The 26,920-nt window shown below is 40.1% G+C and overlaps 1 protein-coding gene, 1 long non-coding RNA gene and 1 pseudogene across 5 annotated transcripts in view; 1 reads left to right on the top strand and 2 right to left on the bottom strand.

Moving 5' to 3' along the window:
* The window catches only part of LOC112135830 (uncharacterized), a 157,448-nt gene that overhangs the window by 10,805 nt on the left and 119,723 nt on the right, over positions 1-26,920 (bottom strand). The window lies entirely within an intron of this gene.
* Positions 1-26,920, top strand: part of NTN4 (netrin 4) — a gene marked incomplete at its 5' end in the record, with an annotated part of 129,392 nt that overhangs the window by 90,988 nt on the left and 11,484 nt on the right. Inside the window, 3 exon segments of the mRNA NM_001132088.1 lie at positions 12,507-12,720; positions 13,397-13,512; positions 25,945-26,013. Of these exon segments, the coding sequence (NP_001125560.1) occupies positions 12,507-12,720; positions 13,397-13,512; positions 25,945-26,013 (399 nt within the window).
* LOC112135829 (phosphoglycerate mutase 1-like) lies at positions 14,177-23,863 on the bottom strand (annotated as a pseudogene).

The following is a 26,920-nucleotide window of genomic DNA, read 5'->3' as shown; positions in this document are numbered from 1 at the left end:
CTCTCTGCCCTAAAACCCAAACCAAGCATTTACCAAGATAGCATCTGGTTTCATGGCTACCTACCCAAATGAACCAGCTATCTTTGTAAAGAAAGGGTTGTATCATCCAGATCTTTTTTTTTTTTTTTTCCTTCTTTCTGGCTTAGGTGAAAACTACTCAACTGATGGAGATGCAGGTGCTTTGGGTGGATGACTCTCTTGCCTCAGTCTCTATTGCCATTCTTCACACTCTACTCAAATAGCCCCTTCTCATGATGCTCTCAGAAGAGTCTCTGCATTTCTGTTTGCACTGATCTCTCTTGAACAGTTATTTCATTTTACCTCTTGTATAGTGATGCTTTCATTTCAGTCTATCTTTCAAGTACAATTTTTACACTAATTAAATCCAGAATACCTTACCACAATTACACATGTAAGAACACATAAGCACCTTTCATTTGTTTATTCTCGTGCCTGTGAACCAGTCCATTCCTTCCCAAAGGTTATTGAGGTCTCTTCAAATAGTAACTTGTGGGCTTTTTCTTTCAAAATTGTAGGTTTGGCAAAGTCACATGAGTTCATTTTATACCATATAAACAACATAGACATCCTTGTTTTATATTGAAAGCAACTGTGAATGATTCCAGCATAGAATCAATATGAAGTAACTGTTTGTGGAAACCACACTTTAAATAGAACAGTAACTTGGCAGTAATAGTTGGGAAACTTTAATCTCAGCTTTTTTTTTTTTTTTTAATCCAAGAAGTAAAACCAGAGTTTAAGAAGTGAGAGAAATAGAGAAAATAGATATGTCATAACATAATAATCATACTAAGGCAATCCTTTAAAAAGATTAGATAACACATATTGAAATTCACCAAAAAAAGAGAAGCTATGATTTTTTTTTATTTTTTATTGTATTTTTTTTTGAGGCAGAGTCTCACTCTGTCACCCAGGCTGGAGTGCAGTGTCATGAACATGGCTCATTGCAGCCTCAAACTCCTGGGCTCAAGCAATTCTCCTGCCTCAGCCTTCTGAGTAGCTGGGACTACAGGCATGTGCCATCATGCCCAGCTAATTTTTTAATTTTTTATTTTTAGTATAGACAGGGTCTCACTATGTTGCCCAGGCTGGTCTTGAACTCCTGAGCTCAAGTGATCCTCCCACCTTGGCCTCCTAAAGTGCTGGGATTACAGGCTGGAGCCACTACACCCAGCCAAAACTTTACAAATTGATGGATAATAAAAATCAGTCACATTTGGGAAGAGAAGTGGACAAGGTCATGAAATTCTCTAAAATGTCTTCTCAGCAGAAAGTGGAATGCAGTAATTCACTGAATAAATAAATAGTATACCATTCTACTTTTGATGAGGACATGTAATCATCAAGCAAACAATTAGAAAATATCAAAATCTTCAGAAGGTCTGGACAAAATTAGAAGGCGCATAAAGAAGAGAATGAGCATTTGGTGAATGGCTGTTATGGACCAGACCTCATACTAGGTAATTTAGCAATGTTTATGTGCTAAGTTATAGCTTTATGTGCTATATTTTCTATTTTACAAATGAAGACACTGAGACTTAAATTGATTACAGTTGTCCCTGTTCCTCCATCCGCAGTATCCTCGAGGGATTGGTTCCAGGATCCCCGAGGATACCAAAATTCGTGGATGCTCAAGTCCCTTATATGAAATGGCTTAGTATTTTCATATAACTTATGCACACCCCCCTGTATACTGTAAATCATCTCTAGGTTACTTATAATACCTAATACAATATAAATGCTATGTAAATAGCTGTTATACTGTAGTGTTTAGTTGTATTGTTGTATGGCTATTTTTTACTGGGTTTCTCCTCAAATATTTTTGATCCACAGTGGGTTGATTCTATGGATGCTGAATCCACGGATGTTGAGGGAAGACTGTATATAATTTGCCCATGTTCACATAGCTGGTCAGTGTCAAGGCTGGGATTTGAACCCAGGTTAGTCTGACTACAAAGATCCAAAGAACTTTATTACACAGTGTGACCCAGTTAATGACAACAGAATCAAAACCCAAAGGAAGAAATAATAAGATATATATTTTAAAGGCAAAAATAATTTTTAAAGAACCTAGTTTTTTTTTTTTTTTTAAAAAGTAAAAGCCTTTAGTTTTGTAAGGCCCTGCTTACTGATAAATAGCCATGTAGTATTTGAATCTAAAGAACTGAATTCATCCTAGGGAATCTTAGTATAGGAAAGATGGAAATGACTGGAGAATATTCCAGATAGGCCAAAAAAAACCATTGAGAAAAGAGAGATACTAATGAATAAGTGTGAAAGATGATAAATATTGTCAGATTATCCAGGAAATTTCTCAAGGACACTACAGCAACTTTCTATAAATACTCAAAAGGTGTAAGGGGGAAGTAGAGGTGTGGCAAAAAATAATTTACTTTCCTTGAACAGAGTTCTAATTAGATATAATTGGGTGAAAGGAATTTCAGATTGATTAATGTGAAAGAAATTTTGCTGCCAGTGAAAGGTACTTACGGGTGGAGAATGTCCCCTATCAAGTTAGAATAAATAACTTTTTTTTTTTTTTGAGACAGGGTTTTTGCTCTGTTCACCCAGGCTGAATGGAGTGCAATGGCATGATCACAGCTCACTGCAGCCTTGACCTTTTGGGTTTAAATAATCCTCCCATCTCAGCCTCTCGAGTAGTTGGGACTACACGCACATGTCACCACACTCAGCTAATTTTTTTTTTTTTTTTTTTTGTAGAGAGGGGCTCTTGCTGTGTTGCCCAGGCTGGTCTTGAACTCCTGGGCTCAAGTGAACCTCCAGCCTCAACCTCCCAAAGTACTGAGGTTACAGGTGTGAACCACCGTGCCTGGAAAGAACTTTTCTTACAAAAAATAAATAATAAAGCTGGACTGACTGAAGCATTAAATATAGGATATAGTCTTGCTCTGGGAAGGTGCAGAATAATCTGCTTTGTTTTGACCATTTGAGTTTACCATAGATTTGTTGGGGTGGTTTTCTGTTTCTAGTATCCAGTATCCAGTATTGCAATCCTGTGGTGTTAAGATATTATTCACAGAAACCTATAAAGAGCAGTATGGACCTTCTAGGAGGTTCATCAAAACATAAAAATCATTTCATGGTTGTTGCTTATTAAGATGCACATTCATTTATTAATGCAACAAAGGTGAGTGATTTGCTAAAATGGGTCAGGCATTGTCCTAGGTTTGGGGGATACAGCGATAAAAAGATGTGGTTCCTATCCTCTAGCCCTTCACAATGTACTATAGTGACAGCAGTGAGGTGAAAAATCAGAAGATTATTGGAGGCCAAAAGATCAATTATTAAGAAATATTTTTTAAATGACACAAATCATTCAATTTAAAAAACTCAGCCTAGATTTATTTGGTGCCTCTCATGTGGCAGACCTATTCTAGTCACTGTCTATACAACAAAATAGTCTCTATCCCCATGGAAATAGACTCTAAATAAATTTACCCAAGTAAATATGTAATTAAAAGCTTTAATAAATGTTATGAAAAAAAGGGGAGCATGATAGATTATGGCAGGATGAATTGCATCAGTTCAAAGGCGAGATCGAAGATAGACACAGTTAGGTTTGTTTCTCCAAAGGAAAAAGGAGCTAGGGATAACTCCAGTTCCTGGCTAGGTGCCTGCATAGATTGGAAATACAGGAGGCTGAACAGGTGGAAAAACAAGGAAGGAAGGGAGGAAGGAAGGAAGGGAGGGAGGGAGGGAGGGGAAGGGGAAGGGGAAGGAAAGGAAAGAAAAAGAAAGAGGGAGGGAGGGAAAGAAAGAAAAGAGAAAAGAAAAGACGGAGGGAAGGAGGGAGGGAGAGAATGGTGCACCCAAGTTTTCCCATGATAAAATTTGTCTGTATATGCAAAAGTGCTTTCTTCAGTTTTAATTGAAGTAGCAAATCAAGAATATAAAATTGGCTTTTTAGCTGCCTAAGATCTCTTAGATATACCTAGGAATAAATAGTAACTGGCCCAGCTACAACTAGTAAACATGAAAGGAATGATACAGAAATTAAGTAGGGAATCTGAGCAGTAGTCATATAGCAAAGCATTAAAAATAAAGGCTATGGCTGGGTGCCTGTAATCCCAGCATTTTGGGAGGCTGAGGCGGGCAGATCACTTGAGGTCAGAGTTCAAGACCAGCCTGGCCAACATGGTAAAACCTTGTCTCTACTAAAAATACAAAAATTAGCCAGGTGTGGTGGCACACACCTGTAACCCCAGCTACTCAGGAGGCTGAGGCAGGAGAATCGCTTGAACCCAGGAGGTGGAGGTTGCAGTAAACCAAGATCACGCCATTGCACTCCAGCCTGGGCGACAGAGCAAGACTTGTCTCAAAATAAAATAAAATAAAGGCTATGACTTTTGTATTTATTTGCATTATGCATTTAAATGTGTATAAAAGACAGGAAACATACTTAAATACTGTACATTTATTTTTTAAAGCTTTAGAAGCAGATCTCATGCATCCTACCCCTCTTTTGGGTAGGATGTACAAAAACTCAGGAGACGCTGAACTTCAGTAAATGAAAGGCAAATCATAATTCAGATTGTTTTCTTATTAGACGGATTCAAGCGTAATTTTTTTTTTTTTTTTTGAGACCGTCTCACTCTGTCGCCCAGGTTAGTGTGCAGTGGCGTGATCTCAGCTCACTGCAACCTCCATCTCCCGGGTTCAAACAATTCTTGTGCCTCATCCTCCCAAGTAGCTGGGATTACAGGTTTGCACCACCACGCCCAGCTAATTTTTGTATTTTGAGTAGAGATGGGGTTTCACCATGATGACCAGACTGGTCTTGAACTCCTGGCCTCAAGTGATTTACCTGCCTTGGCCTCCAAAAGTGCTGGGATTACAGGCATGAGCCATCATGCCTGGCCATAATTTTATTTGAAATTAAATACCCCTTGAATATTGTGGAACTAGCTACCATTGAACATAATGTATATAACATTGCAAGGATCAATAGAAAAATGTTCCCTAGGATAGTAAAGGGGTACCATATGGCCTTTCACAGAGTAAAGCACATTTACAACTTTTTCTTATTGTTTTATAGCTTTTCATCCACTAGCAAAAATAGTTGATAGCAGAAGGAAAGAAGAAAACAGTGCCAAAAAGAAAAAAAAGATAAAAAATCTCATTTTTTCTACTATTTAACTTCACACTTTATTTATATACAACAGTTCAAATTGTGTCCTTTCTTCTTAAAGCTGTGTCTCGAAATCATCTCCCTTAAGTCCCCCTTGCTCTAAGAATTCAGCAGGCAGCTGGGCAGCTTTTGGAATGACGTCACTATTAAAAATCCCCCTCAGAAATTCTGTAGGGCCTTGGCCTTTTCAGGAGAAAACAATGTTGGGAGCCTGGAGGCGCTGCCGAGGGAGTGGCCGCGCCGAGGGAGCGGCTGCCGAGGTCGTGGTGAAAGATCTTGACAAGCAGCTTCTTTCCCAGCTAAGGGCCTTGAACTTTGAGTTCTGTTTTTAGAAAAGCTAAATCAGGAGCAAATACTTTTAGGGTATTTTTCTCCCAGTGTAGCTTTTAAAACAAAATAACGAAAGTTAGATCCATCAGGTAATATTAAAGGAGGCCAGTTTCAGAGCGGTAAGATGCTGAATTCCGTTGGTGGTTTCAACAGTGAGCTTGAGATCACAGATCACTCCCTCAGTGGAAGACAGGCAGACTCCTAGAGTTCTAGTGGAAGGTGGGAGTAAAGATGAACCGGCAGCAATTACCTCCTTTGACTCCACCATCAAAGGCTATAGCAATCCCTTCAGAATAAAGGGAGCCATAATGGTTCCATTATGTTCCTGTTTTGTGCTTGTGTTTGTATACTTTTTATATTCATGCAGGTTGACCAGTGTGACTCTTGTCCTATATGACATTTCAGGGCAGCAGGACCATAGATCACACCCTCCTTTTTTTCAACATACTCCGATCCACAAAATGAGAGTAATAGGTTAATTTTTTTTCTCTTTTTTTTTTTTTCCAGTTGAGACAGGGTCTCACTGTATCACCCAGGCTGGAGTGTAGTGGCATGATCTCGGCTCACTGCAGCCTCCGCTTCCCAGGTTCAAGCAATTCTCCTGCCTCAGCCTCCTGAGTATTTGGGATTACAGGGACGCACCACCATACCCAGCTAATTTTTGTATTTTTAGTAGCGACGGACTTTCGCCATGTTTCCCAGGCTGGTCTCGAAATCCTGACCTTAAGCGATGTGCCTGCCTCACCCTTTCAAAATGCTGTGATTACAGGCATGAGCTTCCGCACCTGGCCAATAGGTTAATTTTTTTTGTCCAAGGAAAGGAACATCTAACAGGAGAGTAACTTAATTCCATAGAACTTAGAGTAGTCAAGAAAGCAGTGTTCCTCTCTAATACAAAGGCAAGGAGGCTATTTTGAAAGCCAGTTAGATCATTAGTTTCCTTTTAAAAAAAACCATATCTACAATGAGGCAGTTCGTTTCTCCTGTATTCTCATACACCCTGAACTACCTCGGGTATAATGCTTACCGCCCTGTCATCTACACTTCTCTCTTCTCTCACTCAAGAGATACGAATTTTTGTAGTCATCTTTGTATCTTCGGCCCCTAGCATAGTTCATGTTATGTTAACTTTAAAGTTCAATAACCCTTTGGTAAAGTTGTGAGTGAATGAATGAATGAGCGGTGAGCATTTTTATACGAATATGTTTCATCTAGATAATAATATCCTTTTTTTTTTAGCATTTGGTGCCACTAGATGCCTGATACATTGCTAAATATTTACATACATGATCTCAAACCTTACAAAACATCCCTGTGGCTTCCTTCATTAATGAGAAAACAGACAGCTGAAGAAGTTAATTTCACAAAGTCTTGTAAATAATAAGCCTCATCACCAGAATCTTGTTCTGGTTAGAATCTAGTCATCTAGTCTGATTCCCAAGCTTGTGCTCTTACCAACTTTATTATATTGCCTCTATTTTATTTTCTGTCTTCTAAGAAATCTTACAGCAAATTTCCAAACAACTGTATTTATTGTCGGCCTTCGTGATTGATACAAATATTAGTTTTAGAGCCTTATGCACGCACAAGATATTTGAAAATGTGTCCATCCATCGTTTCATTAACAGGTGTGTTTCCTGCTAGAAAGTCCTACACAGCAGCATTGCCTCCTCTTCTATAAATGCTGCAGGGGCCCTGCTTCACTTTTCAGATGTATTGCTGCAAACATATAGCTATAGATAAAATTTATATCACATTCAGCAATTATTTAGATAATTGCATTACTTGAAGGGAATCTGTTGTGAAATCTTTTGTAAAGTACTCATTTCCTCTACCTCATCTGTTTCAAAACTTTTGCACTGTTACCATAGATTTTCTTCCAGTAGAACACTTGGGTAAAGAAGGTACCAGCCGGGCGCAGTAGCTCACGCCTGTAATCCCAGCACTTTGGGAGGCTGAGGCGAGTGGATCACCTGAGGTCAGGAGTTTGAGACCAGCCTGGCCAGCATGGTAAAACTCCATCTCTACTAAAAATACAAAAATTAGCTGGGTGTGGTGGCGGGTGCCTGTAATCCCAGCTACTCGAGAGGCTGAGGCAGGAGAATCACTGGGACCCGGGAGGCAGAGGTTGCAGTGAGCCGAGATCCTGGGCAACAAGAGTGAAACTCCAACCTGGGCAACAAGAGTGAAACTCTGTCTCAAAAAAAAAAAAAAAAAAAAAGGTACTATTCAAAGTAAGTCTCATGCATTATTGATGAACTCTTGTGAAAATATCTGGAAATTAAATTGACATTTTTAATAATTTTGTTTTGTCACCATGGTTGTGGGTGTGAGAGCAGGTTAGGGCAGATGTTTTCGGGGGGAAATGATAACTCCAGTGATGAATGATTTACCACCTAGACAGGCCATACAGCTTCTAAATATACCTGGTTACCACTCAATGTAATATTTTGGCTCTTAAGGACAGTTCACCACAGCTGTGAACACTAAAAATTATAATGAAAAGAATAATTAATGTCAGCATAATAGTATATGATGATGGTTCAACTGTTGGGTCTAACAAGAAGACAGGCGGGGTATGGTGGCTCACACCTGTAATCCCAACACTTTGGGAGGCTGAGGCAGGTGGATCACTTGAGGTCAGGAGGTCAAGACCAGCCTGACCAACTGGCAAAACCCCGTCTCTACTAAAAATACCACAATTAGCCAGGCGTGGTGGCGCATGCCTGTAATCCCAGCTACTCAGGAGGCTGAGGCATGAGAATAGCTTGAACCTGGGAGGTGGAAGTTGTAGTCAGCCAAGATTACACCACTGCACTCTAGCCTGAGCAACAGAGCAAGACTCTGTCTCAAAAAACAAACAAACAACAACAACAACAAAGACAAAGCTAAAGTTAAGAACTTATGTCACTCTGGGTCACAATTTTGACATTTATTGTGAAAAAATAAGTTCTTGGGTTGCATTTTAGAATCAACAATTAGTAAGAAATATATGTTGGGGAATCAGAACTGAACCAGAACCTGAGGAGATCCTTTTTCCTTCCAAACAAGAAGAAAATATGTTTGCATTTTGGAAGAAAATAAGAAATGTGGATTGTATGTGTCAGATATTGACTGCTATCAAGCTTCAGGAGATAAGTATGCAAGGCAGACCTCGGTGTGAGTCTTGAAAAAGTATGCCATGAAAGATGTCAGGGCCTTCGGCCTGGAGCTAGTTTTGCATAGTTTCCAAATGGTATCTTTATTTTGTAATTATGTGAGAAGTCACGCTGACAGAAATCTACTAGCACATATGACAGAAACACATTCTTCTCTGGCCATTCCTGAAATGAGTGTGGCTTTTAAAATATATGGTAGAAGGGAAAGGTCAACTCCTGGAAATGCTTGAATTTTCTGTTAGAGGAAAAGATAGGAGTGGTGGACTACCATATATTACCATAGAAGGGGTTCTTATAATATCTTTCTTCTGGCTAAATCTCTCCTATCTGCTTTAAGAACCAAATTGACTTGACCGAGTGATATAGTAACTATAGGTTTTGTCATCTCAAAATTATATAATTTTCATACTAGATTATGTGATTTCATTTTAAGTAATGTCTACACTGTTTTGAATATAGCATTTTGACATATTCATATTGCATATTATATAATCCAAATGAATTATTTCTTAATTAGAAACAAACCATAAATCAATAGTGCATTGATACTTTAAGAGAAAAATGCCTAAATGTTCTCATAATAAAAACCAAGTGAAGAAAAAAATTAGGAAATTTAATGTAGAGACAGTGATTACCATAACTGTATGAATATAAAGATGTTCTCCTTAGAACCTCAATGTTTTAGAGGCAAAATCTTTACTTTCCTCTGGTATTAAGATTTTTTAAATCTTGGAATAATTCTTTTAAATTTGGGATCTCTTCAAGGACCAAGACTATTTTATTCAAGTTAGATCCCTAGCAATTTGCACAGTAGTTAGCACATAGCAGGTGCTCATTAAATGTTTGTTGAGTAAGTGAATGGGTAAATAAACCCTGCCTTAAATACACACATTATTAGCCTTTCAAACAATGTCTCCTATGCTGTTTTCCTCCATTGTCCTTTGTAAATAGTGCTTATATCATGGCCTTTTAATTCAGTTCAAGGGTCATTTTTGAGCAGCTGTAATCTACCATTTGCTAATGTCTTACCAAGTGTTAGTGACGTACATTATCTCTGGTTTAGTCCTCAACAAAACCTGGTAAAATAGAAACGTGGGGCTCAGAAAGGTAAAACAAATTTCAGCTAGGAGTTAAGTCTGCCTTCACTAAGCACTGCAGGGGGGATAGGTGAGTGAGGCCCATGCTCCACTTCAAAGAGCTTACAGACTGGTGTGATAGACAAAGAAAACCCCCGATTGCCTAATGCAAAGTAGAATGTGATCAGAGCTATAAGAAATGTTTCTTTAAAGCACTGGAGGGTTACAAAGAAAGGGTAAATCATACTCAACTGCATTGGAATAAGGAATGATTTCTAAAAGAAGGTGGAGCTGTCCCTTCTGGGCAAGTGGAGCTACTGCCCTGGCTTCACATTTGGTGAGGTGGGAGGGGGTGGCAGAGGAAAGGGTGCTGAACCCCACTTTTCTTTTCTGAATATCATTGTATGTCAAAAGTTCTGTCTTTAACAAGGAAGATACCAACAGAGCTCCTACCTTGAGCACGCTAACCCCCCCAGATGGTTGAATTGCAGCAACCCTTAGGAGTGACATTAGATAAAGGTTTTGAAGGACATGTAGAATTTTGAAAGATTGTTATGGGAAGAAAGATTTCACTATTGAAATTAATAAAGGCAAAGAAACAAGAAAGATGGAGGATGTGTCTAGAAATTGTCCCAATTAATTAGAACAAGGGCTATATGCAAGAGAATAATGAGAGGAAGGACTGGAGAAGTAGGCTAGGGCTCTGCTATGAAGGACCTTACATGTTTGACTAAGGAGTGACCACATTTTGGAAACTACAAATGCTTCATAAACAGGATTCAGGAAAGTTATATTTCTCACCTGAGGTCACAGAGGCTCTGGGAGGCAGAGCCGTCAACCAAGGTTTCTCCCAGCGTTTCTCACTTGATTCTCAGAGAAAGCAGTGGGAAGATGAAAAAGATTTTGAAATGGAGAAAAGATTATCCAGAGGACCCTACCAGTGAATTAGAATCAGACTAAGTGGGTAGGTTGATTGAGAAGCCTAGGGAATTTCTGAGACAGCCACTGTGAGAAATGTTATTTTTTTTAAATCCAGGAAAAATTGAATAAATAGAGTTGATGGGCTAGGCACAGTGGCTCAGGCCTATAATCAATCCCAGCCCTTTGGGGGATTGAGGTGGGCAGATCGCTTGAGTCCAGGAGTTTGAGACCAGCCTGGACATGGTGAAACCCATCTCTACAAAAAATACAAAAATTAGCTGGGCATAGTGGTGTGTGCCTGTAGTCCCAGCTACCTGGGAGGCTGAAGCAGGAGGATTGCTTGAGCCCAGGAAGTTGAGGCTACAGTGAGTGGAGATAGCACCACTGCATTCCAGCCCGGAACAAGAAAAGACCCTGTCTCAAAAAAGCAAAAATAGAGTTGATGAACATTGGTTTGGAGATCCAACTGAAGTTAGGGCTCATTAATTTGTGATAAGCCCAAAAAGCACATTTCACACACACATGTATATGAAAAAAGTGTGTATATATGTATACAAACACATATATATACACTTTGTTCAACTATTTTTGCCATCCCAAGAACAAAGAAACTGCTGCAGGTTGTCAGACAGTGAGCAATAAGCAATTCCAGGAGTAGGGAGAGGGCTGAGGAGAAGGACTTTTGACCAGTATTAAAGACTTATGGCCAGGCGCAGTGTCTCACACCTGTAGCCCCAGCACTTAGGAGGCCAAGGTGAGAAGATTGTTTGAGGCCAGGAGTTTGAGACCAGCCTGGGCAACATAGCAAGACCTTGCCTCTACAAAAAAAAAAAAAATGTTTTTTTAATTAGCCAGGTATGATGGTGCCAGCTTGTAGTCCCAGCTACTCGGGAGACTAAGGCAGGAAGATCGCTTGAGCTCAGGAGGTTGAGGCTGCAGTGAGCCCTGGGGGTACCACTGCACTCTGGTCTTGGTGATAGAGTGAGACCCTCTCTCAAAAAAAAGAAAAGAAAAGCTCCTCAAAAGAGCTATCTGTTCACATGCTCAAATTCCTCTACTCCTATTCTCCCCTGAATCCTCTTCCACCGGGTTCCCCTCTCACTACGTGTTACACTGAAACCGGGTTCCCCTCTCACTACGTATTACACTGAAACTGGGTTCCCCTCTCACTACGTATTACACTGAAACTGGGTTCCCCTCTCACTACGTATTACACTGAAACTGGGTTCCCCTCTCACTACGTATTACACTGAAACTGGGTTCCCCTCTCACTATGTATTACACTGAAACTGGGTTCCCCTCTCACTATGTATTACACTGAAACTGGGTTCCCCTCTCACTATGTATTACACTGAAACTCTTCTTGTGAAGAACACCAACAGCCTTTGTGCTGTTCAAATGCAATACTCCATCACATGCCCCATCTTCTCTGACCTTTCAGCATCTGCCACAGCTCATGCTGCCCTCCTCCTTGAAACCTTCTTTGGCTTCCAGAACACTATACTCTCATGACGTCTTTTCCTTTCTCACTGAATCCTTCCACCCTGTCTTCTTTGCTGGTTCATCCTCATCACCCCAACCAAAGGGCATTCATATCTCATGCCTTCCATATTAGGATAAATTATGTGTCTATTTTTGCAGCAGACATGCTTTTCTGATTATCTCTCGCTTATCTGTCATTTAATTAGCTTTCATTCTCTGAGCATACACTCACTGGCTAAAGGAGGAGTCTCAGAAATATGCTGTGTGGTGAAGGGAAGCCACTTGGGGATGGTCAAGCCTAATGTTCACACGGGTGATCTACAGTCAGTCTTTGATCCTTGCATGTCCTCTCTGTCCTCTCTGTTGTAGCGTGTTCCTGCCATCCAGTAGGATCAGCTGTCCTTCCTGCCAACTCAGTGACCTTCTGTGACCCCAGCAATGGTGACTGCCCTTGCAAGCCTGGGGTGGCAGGGCGACATTGTGACAGGTGCATGGTGGGATACTGGGGCTTCGGAGACTATGGCTGTCGACCATGTGACTGTGCGGGGAGCTGTGACCCTATCACCGGAGACTGCATCAGCAGGTGAATGTGCAAGGCTATTGCTCTCAGCTACATGTATTTCAGGCTCTTTTGAAAACCTATAGTGATTTGGAAAATCTTGCATTCTGTTAATGAACCCAAGATGTATTTGCACATCCCTTTTAAAGAATTTTTGTCAGGCTGGGCATAGTGGCTCACACCTGTAATTCCAACACTTTGGTAGGCTGAGGTGGGTGGATCACCTGAGGTCAGGAGTTCGAGACCAGCCTGGCCAACATGATGAAACCCCATCTCTACTAAAAATACAAAAAAATTAGCTGGGCATGGTGGTAGGCGCCAGTAATCCCAGCTACTCAGGAGGCTGAAGCAGGAGAATCGCTTGAACCCAGAAGGCCGAGTTTGCAATGAGCCAAGATTGCACCATTGCACTCCAGCCTGGGCAACAGGAGTAAAACTCCGTTTTAAAACAAAACAAAACCAAACCAATAATTTTTGTCTAATTACAAACTCAAGTAATTTGTTCTTGCAAGATTCTAGAGATCATCTAATTCATTTTGCAAAATAATTATTTGTCTTCACAATAGTTCCTTAAAACACTATTTCTGGAAAAAGGAAGAATGGGAAGGTAGAAGATAAGGTTTAAATCTCTATAGATTCATTTCTATACAAGTTCTAAAAAATTCCTGAATACGTTCTTTATCATGTTCTATTTTGTTAGCCACACAGACATAGACTGGCATCATGAAGTTCCTGACTTCCGTCCCGTGCACAATAAGAGCGAAGCAGCCTGGGAGTGGGAGGATGCGCAGGGGTTTTCTGCACTTCTACACTCAGGTGAGATGGATGTAACCAGGCGTCATATTTTCAGGTCTGGTCTTATGTAACAGTGATACGTGACAAACCAGGGTCCAGCTTTTGGATCCTATGAGGGGAACTCTTTAGTTCTGGGGTTTCATGGTATAATAAAGTAGTGACTCCCATAAGTATGAAACTGTAAAATATAGCTAAGGGGTATTTTAACACACTTTTGTTTGTTTTCTGATGATTAGAGTAATATATGTAGTTGGTATAGAAATGTGGAAAATGCAAAACATCATAGTAAAAAAAAAAAAAAAAAAAAAAGGTCACCCAAAATCTCATTATTCCACTGTTAATACTTTGGTATGTTTTTCTCACTCTAAAACACAGTTAAGAGCCTACTGAGTGGGGTGAGTATAATCCCAGCATTTTGGGGACCAAGGCAGAAGGATTGCTTAAGGCTAAGAGTTCAAGACCAGCCTGGGAAACATAGCAAGAGTTATCTCTACAAAAATAAAAAGTTAGCCCAGTGTGGTGGTGCACGCCTGTAGTCCCAGCTACTTGAGAGGCTAAGGTGGGAGGATCACTTGAGCGGTCAAGGCTTCAGTGAGCTGTGATCGTGCCATTGCATTCCAGCCTGGGTAACAGAGCAAGATCTTGTCTCAAAAAAAAAAAAAAAAAAAAAAAATGCCTACTGAACATATTAGGTTTGGAAATTTACAGATCCATTGAAAGGAAAAATATTCTTATAAACCTAGCTTAACTTCATAGGTACAAAGCAAAAGCCAGATGTGAACTTCTTATGTTTATAGCTTTTTTACAACTAGAAAGCAAAAGTAATTCTACAAACTAGATATAAGCCAAATAATGAAGCCAAAAAAATCAAATTAATGACATTAACTGAATATGAAAAATGATTTGTACCAAAGCCAAAACACTGCTCACTACATAAATATAGCTCTTTGAGTTTACTCAATATGGGCTCCTATTTCCTCTGACTCAATTTCCATATGACATTGTTCTGTTTATTCTTTTGAAGGGCATGCCATGATAGTGGTATGTATTCTCAGCTTCTGTGTTCATCTTGCCTCTGTTCTCTTCTTGCAGAAAAGCAAGTGATTATATTTAGCACTAACTTGCTCCTTAACACAAACTCAAATGTGGGCATGAAATCTTGCATCAACACTTGGCTATAAAGTGCTCACCAAATGCTCCAAATTAAACTCACAGCAAGTTAAATATATTTTATTATGAAACATTACAAGTAGTAAAAATGTTATGCAATGAGCACCCATACACACCTTCAAAGGGTTGGCAAATCTCACACTTTGCCATAATTGTTTCATATTCTCATTTAGGTTATAAAATGTTACAGATGCTTTTGAAGTCCCTGATGTACCAGCCCCAAGCCCAGTTGCCTCCCTTTGTCCACAGAATAACCACAATGGTGAACTTGGTGTTGATCATCCACTTTCATGTTTTTACTGTTTTGTTACCTATATATATATTGAGTATTTCAGAATTCCATGCACATGATATCTACTTTTTTTTTTTTTTTTTTTTTTGAGACAAAGTCTCACTCTGTTGCTCAGGCTGGAGTGCAGTGGCACAATCTTGGCTCACTGCAACCTCCACCTTCCAGGTTCAAGCAATTCTCCTGCCTCAGCCTCCCAAGTAGCTGTGATTACAGGTGCCCACCACCACGCCTGGCTAATTTTTTGTATTTTTAGTAGAGATGGGGTTTCACTATGTTGGCCAGGCTGGTCTCAAATGCCTGACCTCATGATCCACCCCCCTCGGCCTCCCAAAGTGCTGGGATTACAGGCATGAGCCACCGCCCCTGGCCCTTATATACTCTTTTAAAATGTTTTTGGTAGCCAGGCTTGGTGGCGTGCACCTGTAGTACCAGCTACTCAGGAGGCTTAAGCAGGAGGATCACTTGAGCCCAGAGGTCTGAGGCTGTAGTGCACCATAAAAGCACCTGTAGATAGCCACTGAACTACAGGGCAACATAGCAAGAGCCCATCTCTGAAATGTAAATAAGCAAAACATTTTTTACCTGATTATGTAGTTTTTTGAGGTTTATCCATCTCAAAAAAATTCATATAAAAGCGGTTATATACCATTTTTATTCTCTCATTTGTTTGCCATTTAGGATATCTCCAGTTTCTAATTTTCCTCCATTATAAATAACGCTGCCCTAAATGTTCTCTTGTATGTGACTTTGTGCACTTGAGAAGGTGTTTCACCAGGCCAGGGGCTGGCAAAACACAGCCCTCAGGCCAAGTCGGCCACCTGTTTTTCTATAGCTTGCAGGCTACCTGCCCTAAGAATGGTTTCCACAGTTTTAAATGCTTACACTTTAAATGGTTATAGAAGTACCTGTCTTTATTCTTGGCCATTCAGGTTTCCTTTTCTGTGAATTTCCTATCTGTAATTTTCTTACTAATTTGTAGTAGTTCTTTATAAATTTATTCATTCATCCAACAGATACTTACTAAGTACCTCTGTCATGTGGCAGCACTGTAAATAGAGTAAGTGAACAAAACAGATTAAATCTCTGCCTCTGTGTCTCCTACATTCTAGTGAAGAAAAACAGCTAATAAATAAAATATTTAGTATAATAAATGTTTAGTATAATAGAAAAATAATGCAGGGACGGGATAAGATATGTTTTAGAGGGACATACTTTTAAATAAGGTGATCAGGGTAAGCCCTATGAAAGGTGACATTTGAGGGGAAAAAAATCTGAAGGGGGTAAGAAGTGTAGCTATACAGGTGGCAGAGGAAAGAGAGTTTAGGCAGAAGATACAGCAAGTCTTTAAAGCCCTGAGGAGGAATTCAGGAAACAGCAAGAAGGCCAGTGTGGCTGGAGCAGAGTAAGCTGGGAAGACAAGTGGAAGAGGAAATATAACGAGGCTGCAGAGGCCAGTATAAGGACCTTGGCTTTCACCTGGAGTAAGATGGAAACCACTGGAGCATTTCAAGCAGAGGTGTGGCATTTAGAGTAACACCGGTCAGCATGGTTGTGTGTTTTCCCTAGTCACATTCAGCATTGTGGATATAGGCATACACAAAGAAATGACTTTAAGCTGGGTTGAGGTTTTTCCAAGCAAGAATGAAGCAAGAGAGGGCAATAATTGTTCATGAAATTTAAACTAGGTAAATAGGGATGTGAGGATCAAGGATTATAGAGTTTAAAAGGATTGTTGAAGTTGGAAGCAAGCTAGGATAGCATGTAGAGGTCAAAGAATGGGATGCTTGAAATTGAGATTGGAAGAGTAGCAGTTATCGATAATGGTGATGTCTAAGATATGGTCATGGGAATGAGCAGCTGAGGCCATTATTTGTAATGCTACCTTATCGTATATCAAGTTTCTATATGTGAATGGATCTGTATCTTGTCTCTCTATCATGTTTCATGAGCCAATACCACAATATATTATTACAGTTTTATAATGAGTCCTGATGTCTGAGATGGCAAGTCCCTTCATTTCATTGTTCTTTCTTAAAATTATCTTAGCTATCGGTTCTTTGCCTTTCATGTGAATTTTCTATTAAGTTTATTAAATCCCACAAAAGGCTCTGTTGGGATTTTTATTTGCAATTGCATTGACTTTATAGATCATTTTGAAAAAAGTGACAGCTTTGTAATATTGAGTAGTCCCAAACATGAAGATACCTTTCTATATATTAAAGTCCTCTTTAAGGTCTTTCAATAGCATTTGTCACTTTTCTCCGAAATGGTTTTACCTGTCTTTGATTAAATTCACTCCTAAATACCTTTCGATTTTATTGCTATTGGGAAAGTGTTCTTTACCTGAGTTTTTAAAATGATTGTTGATGATATAAAGGAATACTATTTTTTTTTTTGTATTCTGAGGTTGTATCCAGTGACTTTGCTGAACTTGTTTACTGATTCCAGTATGTATGGATTATCTTGGATTTTCTAATGTAGGCCATCATATTGACAAATAAGGACAGTTTTGTCTCACTTGTGTAGTTCTCATGCCTCATTTTTTTTGACTCCAGTACAATGTTTTCCCAAATTTGATGGAAATAGTTTGAAATTTTCACCACTATAAAACTTGGTATTGATTTTTGATACGTAGACTTTATCAAGTAAATGTCATTCTCTTCTATTTCTAATTTTATTGTTAATGAGTTTTGTGTTTAGCTGAATGCCTTCTCTGCATCTTTTGAGAAAGTCAGTTGGTTTTTCTCCTGTAATCTATCAATGTGGTAATTGAAAATAATTTTTTTCCGGTATCAAGCTTTTTTTTTTTTTTTTTTTTTAAGTTCTGGGATACATGTGCAGAGTGTGTAGGTTTGTTACATAGGTATACATGTGCCATAGTGGTTTGCTGCACCTATCAACCCCTCATCTAGGTTTTAAGCCCTGCACACATTAGGTATTTGTCCTAATGCTCTCCCTCCCCTCACCCCCCACACCCCTAATAGGCCCCAGTGTCTGTTGTTCCCCTACCTGTGTCCGTGTGTTCTCATTGTTCAACTCCCACTTATAAGTGAGAACATAGGGTGTTTGGTTTTCTGTTCCTGTGTTAGTTTGCTGAGAATGATAGCTTCCAGCTTCATCCATGTCCCTGCAAAGGACATGAACTCATCCTTTTTTATGGCTGCGTAGTATTCCATGTTGTATATGTGTTACATTTTCTTTATCCAGTCTATCATTGATGGGCATTTGGGTTGGCTCCAAGTCTTTGCTATTGTAAACAGTGCTGCAATAAACATACGTGTGCATGTGTCTTTACAGTAGAATCATTTAGAGTCCTTTGGGTGTATATCCAGTAATGGGATTGCTGGGCCAAATGGTATTTCTGGTTCTAGACCCTTGAGGAATCACCACACTGTCTTCCACAATGGTTGAACTAATTTATACTCCTGCAAACAATGTAAAAGCGTTCCTATTTCTCCACAGCCTTGCCAGCATCTGTTGTTTGTCAGAATGGCAATTATTATCAAGCTATTCTTTTAGTCTTAGGATAAGTTTTATTTGCTGTGATGTATTTTAATTCATACGTTGCTGAATTTGATCTGCTAGGGTTTTTATCTTTTATTTATTTGTTTATTTGCTTGCTTAGGATTTTCATATTGATGTTTATAATTGATATTGGCCTATAATTTAATGTATTGCATTGTATATTTGAGTAAGTTAGGAGGTCCCCTTACCCACTGTTTTTTTTTTCTATTCTCTGCAATTATTTATATAAAAATAGAATCATCTGTTACTTGAATTTTTGTTAGAATTTATCTATAAAACCATTGAGACACAGTGTCTATGAGTAGATGAAAGTATTAACTGATTCAATATCTGTCATGGTTATTAATTTGTTTTATTTGTGATTTGGTGTTGGTAATCAAAGTTTTCTAGAAAATTACCAATTCTTTTTTTTTTTTGAGATGGAGTCTCATTCTGTCACCCAGGCTGGAGTGCAGTGGCGCGATCTTGGCTCACTGCAACCTCTGCCTCCCGGGTTCAAGCAATTCTCAACCTCCCAAGTAGCTGGGACTACAGGCGCATGCCACCACGCCCAGCTAATTTTTTGTATTTTTAGTAGAGATGGGGTTTCACAGTGTCGGCCAAGATGATCTAGATCTCCTGACCTTAAGATCCACCCACCTCAGCCTCCCGAAGTGCTGGGATTGCAGGCGTGAGCCACCTTGTCCAGCCACCAATTATTTTAATTTTAAAAAATTGTATTGGCATAGAGTTATGCATGGTATTCACTCATAATTTATTAAACCTTTACTCAATCTGTCCTTAATCTTCCTTTTGTCCCTAAGCTTATCTGTGCCTTTTTTCTTATTGTCTTATACTGATCTTAATTTGCTTCTCTCAAAGATTAACTTTTGGTTAACTTGATCCAACCTATTTAATTTTTCTTTATTTCACTAATTCTGCTCTTATCTTTTTTTTTATGTTTTCTTTAAGTTTGCTTTCTTAGTCCTTTTCTACCTTTGTGAGTCCAGTGATTATTAACTCATTTACTTTTAGTCTTTCTTATTTTTAGCAAGTACTCTTAAGGTTATACATTTCCTTATAAGATCTTTTAGCTGGATCCTATTGGCCTTTATATGTAGCATCTTCATTATCATTCAAGTTCTAATGTTTTTCTAATTTCCATTAAGAATTTCTCTTTAATCCACTGAGTTGTCTAGGATATTTAATTGTTCAAACATCAGGGTTTTTAGAATTTTTTTTTACCTGGGGCTGGGCACAGTGGCTCACACCTGCAATCCCAGCACTTTGGGAGCCCAAAGTGTGTGGATCACCTGAGGTCAGGAGTTCGAGACCAGCCTGGCCAACATGACAAAACCCCGTCTCTACTTAAAAATACAAAAAAATTAGCTGGGTGTGGTGGCATGTGCCTGTAATCCCAGCTACTTGGGAGGCTAAGGCAGGAGAATCACTTGAACCTGGAAGGCAGAGGTTGCAGTAAACTGAGATCAGGCTACTGCACTCCAGCCTGGGTGACGGAGGGAGACTCCATCTCAAAAACAAAAAAACAAAAAAGAATATTTGTTTACTGATTATCTCTAATCTAATTTCATTGTATTATATCTATTCTTTGAAAACCAGGAGGGCAACTTGGATTCATTTCTAGGTCACTTAAGGACTAGCTACATAATTTGCAGGACTAGATGCTGGATGAAATGCAGAGCCCTTTTTAAGAATTTCATCAAGTGGCCATGAATAATAGTTTGGAGTTTTGTGTATGTGGTTGGTTTATTGTTTTTTCCCAGCCTCCTTTCATTAGCAAGGAGAGCCTTACCCAATCTCTGTCTTTAAAAAGTGAGTCTGACTGTGATCTTTTTTGTCCTATTAACCCCTTTGTATCTGAACTCCTGACCACTGCTGCCTGATTCTGAAAGCAGACCCCAAAGCCCTATCCCCTGAATGCACATTCATTCATTTCTTTTCTTTTTTTACTTTCTTTTAATTCAAGAAGTATCAACAAACTGAAAACATTCATTTCTAGTCCACAGAGATAAATATCTAGTTTTTGATGCAGGCTATGTCTTTTTTTCCGTCCTTTATCTAATATTGCTATATGCTTGGAGCTGAGGATGTGCTAAAGTATGAATTCACAAAGCTGTGTTGATTGAGAATGTCTGTGATAATTTTCCCAACATTTTATTATGAAAATTTTCAGACATCCAGAAAAGTTTTAGAAGTTGCGCACTCACATACCCGCCGCCTAAATTCTATCCACCCATCAATCCACATTTTAGATCAGAAAGAAATCACAGTTTTAAAACCTTCTCATAGAGAACATATGGACCCTTCAAGAATCAAGAACCTAAATCTGAGAAACAAGGTTAGTTGCCCATCTGTATCATGGTTTTTTCACTTAACATAATCTTATGATAATTTTCCTAATGGCTTCATGTTCAATCACAACAGGAAAGAAGGTGCGAAAGAGAAGGCAACATGAAGTTATCATATTTATCTTTTCAGCATTTGAAAAAGAAAACAACTCTTTACTATGAATTTTTTTTGCCTTAATGCTACGTAGTCTGGAATTTTATGATTTTAACTTTAATAGCCACTTTTAAAAGTATTCTTCCATTTTTCTAAGCATACAATGACTTTTTATAATTCTCCAAGTTTGCTAAACCAAATCTGTAATAATCCGGTTTTTAGGACTATAGGACATTCACTAAGCCCATCATGCGTGTTATTAGAGAGTTGGCAGCATTCCAGCCAAGCACATAAAGTGCTGGCACCAGAATGACTCCAGACTCTCATGTCCACAGCAGCTGTTAGGTCTGTGATGTCCCCAGAGAGTCTCTGAAATTCATCTGGATGAACGCCAGATTGAGGAAGACTTTATTTAGTTCCCTGCATTGGGTATAGAATGGTGCTTCTGAGCACCTTTTTCAACAAAAGTATTCTAAGCACTGAAAAAAAAAAAATCTACCTACCTATATACCTCCCATAAGTTTCCATAAAAACAGCTTTCAACTAGGAGTATAATATACTTTACCAACAAAACACCCTTAATTTCTACCACTTCTTACACCAGATGTAAAATTTCACTTCCTGAATAACAAAACCGGCCTTAACTAGCACCACAGAACTGTAAACAACGCTCTTTTTTTTTTTTAATGTCCTAATAACCTAGCATAACTAAACAAGCTTTTCTTCCCTTCCAGATTTCTTTTAAGAAAACACATCTGGGCTGAAGCCTGATCAACAAATATTGTTTGAGCTCTAAGCATATGAAAAAGAAGTATTGGAAAGCAGCCAAAGAAAGGTCATCAAACAATAGACCTATGTCTGCTCTTCTAGGCTGAAGGGTTAAAGAGAAGAGCATTGTGTTGAGGAACAGTATATGCCATTTGGAGTTCCATTAGGTTTTATAGCACAGTAGTTACTGTACTCTTCTGCTTTGTGGAATCATCAAAGGCCATAGGCTATTCATTTAGGTTACTACAATTTCTTTTTTCTTTTTTTTTTTTTTTTTGGCAGAGTCTCACTTTGTGGCCCAGGCTGGAGTGCAGTGGCGCCATCATGGCTTATTGCAGCCTTGACCTCCTGGGCTCAAGCAGTCCTCCCATCTCAGTGCCACCAATGCTCCCCTCCACGAGTAGCTGGGACTACAGGCACATACTACCACACCAGGCTAATTTTTTTAATTGCACGTAACTCCCTTATTATACTCATTCCTGGAGAAAGGATTTAGTACACTTATGCTCAAATGAACACTGGACCCATGTGGCCGAGCAACTAGAACATGATTCAGAAAATCAGTCAGTGAAAGACACACTTGGACAGGACCAAGAGGCATTTCACCGCCATGAAACAAGGCAGCAGAGGGATTCTAAAACACACAGCAGGAAGCACTCCTACTGCTCCGAGGTCAAGGAGCTTATCCCATATTAGTATGAGGAATGGCTAATTTTCTGATGACCACATGTGGGACTATTTCAGCTGCCACGAGAGATCCCAGAAGGGTTATGGTTTTGTATTATTTATATATACTATACTTTTTTTTTATAAAAGTAAATGTAACACCTAAACTAAATTCAGGATTGATCCCAACCTTCTAGAGCCAGCTCCCCTGGGGTCAGGGAGGAAACAGCTGTCACATCACCATGCAGGTTACATTCATCTTCTGCTGGAATGACTAGAGCCCCCAGGCAGTGGCCTGACTACAGAAGAGCAGAGGACTGGCTCTTGGGGACAGACAGGCTCTCTTGCTTCTCCTCATTGGTCACGGCTTAGCATGGTTCCTCCCCCACAAGTTCTTAGTAAACAAAGCGGTCGCAAAAACCCAAGTCACTACCTTTAAACTCCCTTGGACGAGGGGAGCTTTTCCACAGCTTGGACTGAGAACCCATGCCCTAGAAGTGCTATTCTGACTAGAATGTATGAAGGGAGTGGGTGCAGGAGACAAAAATGGCTAAAACGAAAATGGGAGCCACTGGCCCCCATCCGCAGCTACAGTTCAAGATGCCTACAGATGTGGTCAGTGTGGCGTGTGCAGGAGGGATGAGCAGAGGGACACTCCGGGCAAGGAGGGTGCTCCTGGGGACAGTAGTCTGCCCGACGGCCTTCACTTCTTGGCCTTGCCCTGGGCAGCCACAGCTTCCATGGCTTTATACAGGGTCCCTTCATCCCCCAGGAACTCCATGTGCCTGATGGGCTTCGAGCTCTTGTCCAATTTACAGACAATGGGAATACCAGTCAGCAGGTTCAGCTCCATGATAGCCTCTTCAGAGAGACCTTCCAGATGCTTGACAATGCCCTGGAGGCTGTTGCCATGGGCTGCAATCAGTACCCATTTCCTTTCCTTGATCTGGGGAACTATTTCTTTATTCCAAAAGGGCAGCGCACTGGCATTAGTGTCCTTCAGCCTCTCACAGGAGGATAGCTGATCATCTGTGAGGTCTGCATACCTACGATCCTTACTGATGTTGCTGTAGAAAGGATGGTCAGGCCCTAACAGAGGTGGTGGGACATCATAGGAGCACCTCCAGATCTTTACCTGGGCCTCACCATGCTTTGCAGCAGTTTCTGCTTTACTGAGATCGGTCAGACCCCCATAGTGCTGCTCATTGAGGCGCCGAGTCCTCATTACAGGTGGACCACATCTGATCAATGGCATCTAGCACTGTCCAGAGGGTCAGGGTCGCTCTCTTCTGCACTGAGGTGAAGCAGATGTCAAACTCATAGCCAACATCTAGCAGTGCCTGCCTGCCCACGCTTCACCTCCTGGTGGCCTGCCGGGCTCAGGTCGGAGTCGTACCAGCTGCTGAAGTGGATCTCCAGGTTCCACGCGCTCTCGCCATGCTGGATTAGCACCAGTTTGTAGGCAGCCATGGCGGCGGGCTTGTGGGGCAGTGCCAGCTGGGGTTCACAGATTCCAGAATCACAGCCTGCCCCCGTCCCCCCTCCCCTCCCCCCCACAACCCGACCACTGAGCCTGCGTGCTCGACAATTTTTAATCTTTATTATAGAGACAATGTCTTACTACGTTACCTAGTCTGGTCTTGGACTCCTGGACTCAAGCAGTCCACCCATATCGACCTCCCAAAGTGCTGGGATTACAAGCATGAGTCACCACACCTGGCTGCTCACTCTTTTATCTCTATAATCCTACCAGATTTCTACCTATGAGAATATTAAATGAGTAAATTAATGTAAAATGCTTAAAACGGCCTGGTATACAGTAAGTGCTCCTCAGTAAGCACTAGCTGCTGTTATGACCACTCAATGCCTATGAAATGCAGTGCATGAGGGCAGGAGGGGAGAGGAAAGGGGAAAAAGTATATCTAATTGTTAAATCAGTGAGTGAAAATCCTATCCATGCTAGGCTCCAGAAATGTAAAGTTGATAAGATATAGCCATTGTCTTGAAGGGACACAGTCTAGAGAGGAAATGAATATACAAATGAGTACGAGAATGCTATATATCTGTGGTCCCCAACCTTTTGGGCACCAGGGAGTGGTTTCATGGAACACAATTTTTCCATGGATGGCAGGGGCAGGGGATGGTTTCAGGATGAAGCTGTTCCACCTCAGACCATCAGGCATTAGATTCTCATAAGGAGAGCACAACCTAGAGCCCTCATATGCACAGTTCACAGTAGGGTGGGCACTTTTATGAGCATCTAATGCCACTGCTGATCTAACAGGAGGCGGAGCTCAGGCGGTAATTTGAGTGATGGACAGTGGCTGTAAATATAGATGAAAATCAGCTCACTCTTCAGCTGCTCACCTCCTGCTGTGCGACCCAGTTCCTAACAGGCCACAAACCAGTACCAGTCCACGGCCAGGAGTTTGGGGTCCCCTGCTACATACAAACTATGTACAGGCTGGGCGCAGTGGCTCACACCTGTAATCCCAGCACTTTCGGAGGCTGAGGCAAGTGGATCATCTGAGGTCAGGAGTTCGAGACCAGCCCGACCAATATGGTGAAACTCTGTCTCTACTAAAAATATAAAAATTAGCCAGGTGTGGTGGTGTGCACCTGTAGTCCCAGCTACTCGGGAAGCTGAGACAGGAGAATTGCTTGAACCCAGGAGACAGAGGTTGCAATGAGCTGAGATCACACCACTGCACTCTAGCTTGAGTGACAGAACGAGACTCCATCTCGATAGATAAATAAATAAATATATACATACATACATACATAAAATAAACTATGCACAAAGACATTTTGAAAGTCTTCCATAGGGCCTGGCAAATCTCTCACATGTAATAGTGGCAATATATAATTTAAACTATTGAGAGAAAATATTCTACTTATTCTTCAAAGTCCCTTTTAAATCCTTCTTGATCCAAGAAGCTTTTTCCCATCTTCCCAGACACATGTGACTCTTCCACCCAAGTACATTGTACTTCTCCCAGACCACTTATCACTTTATCACTTTTTGTACACTTGGTTTCTTCACCTTACTGAATTGCAAGCCTTAAGGCAAGAATTGTATCTTGCTTATCTTTATGGTGCTGAAGTGCGAAGCACCATGCCTTGCATACCAAAGGTGCTCAATAAATACTTTTAAAATGGATAACAACAAAAAAATTGGACGACATTACCTTCAAGGGACTGCCCAATCAGTTTATTTAATTTCACTTTTGTTGTGGTGAACATTAACTGCAGAAAGACAATTGTTTTCCATTCAGTTTTTCCTTTCTATTAGCATGGAATATTAATACTAGACTGTATTTATCACAACATCAATTACAAGCATTGAAATATATCACTGTTTCTACCTTCTGTATTTCTCTTGGATGAATACTTTATTGGAAGATAACTAATTTAGAAAGAGACTCTACTTCTTTTGAATGACTTTCGTGGTTCCTCGGTACTTACAGATTACGTTGTATGCATCACTCAAGGCTTAAAGGGATGTGTTATCTGGATGCACTTGCTGATCTCTTATTTTTTCTTTCTTTGTTTTTCTAATAACTAACACCATTTTAATTTACTTTCCGTAGGTAAATGTGAATGCAAGGAACAGACATTAGGAAATGCCAAGGCATTCTGTGGAATGAAATATTCATATGGTGAGTCTGAAATCCTTGAATGCTTCTGAGAACCTGTTCATACTAAGTTTAGAGAATTTTTAAGAAAATGGGAGGCCTGACTGATGACATTGTGTATAAATGAAAGCACAAAGCATTAGTCTTACATAATAACACTAAACACAGTGTTCTGGTCTTGAGCTAGATTTTCTTGATGTAGATGGTGATGGATGTCCCAGGGAGGACAGGATGCTTGTAGAGCAAAGGTAGAGTTATTATACCATAAGAAAAAGAGGCAGAGAGCAGAAAGAAGAAATCATGATATGAAATCCTTTCTCATGGATATTTCTTGCCTTATTCATCTAAAAGGGACATTTCTAGCCACTTCAGTGACTCTTGTGTTCATTTGTCATGCAGTAATACTGAGTAGAAATCAGTTTAAGGCAGCATTTCACTATGGTTGAGAGCACAGGCTTTGGACTCAGACCTATGTGAGTTTGATTTCTGGCTTATTGGGTGGGAGACTTAACCTCTCCAAACTTGTTTCCTCATCTCTAAAATAGGGATCATGCCACCTTCCTCGTGGAATGAGATGTTTGAAAAGCATGCAGCACATTACCTAGCACATATTCGATGCTCGGTAAATGGTAGGGGGAGGGAGACGATGTCTTATTTGTGAGGCACTGAGACCAGCTCTCCACCTGGGTCTCTTCCCCACCCTCTCTGTATACTCTAGACACCCCTATCTTTCAAATAACAGGAAAATACATCCTGTACAAAAAGGGAAATGGCACTGCCTAAGTAAAGACTGTTACTATCTTCAAATGGCTTTATATTTACTATTAAATATATTAAGATATCATATCTTGCCAACACATTCTTGCCTAGTGTCAGAGACTTTTTTTTTTTTAGACAGAGTCTCGCTTTGTTGCCTAGGCTAGAGTGCAGT

The sequence above is a fragment of the Pongo abelii genome, chromosome 10 (genome assembly GCF_028885655.2).
Source record: "Pongo abelii isolate AG06213 chromosome 10, NHGRI_mPonAbe1-v2.0_pri, whole genome shotgun sequence".
NCBI classification, from domain to species: Eukaryota; Metazoa; Chordata; class Mammalia; order Primates; family Hominidae; genus Pongo; species Pongo abelii.
The sequence above is the reverse complement of the archived record's forward strand: the minus strand, read 5'-3'. Positions and strand labels throughout refer to the sequence as shown.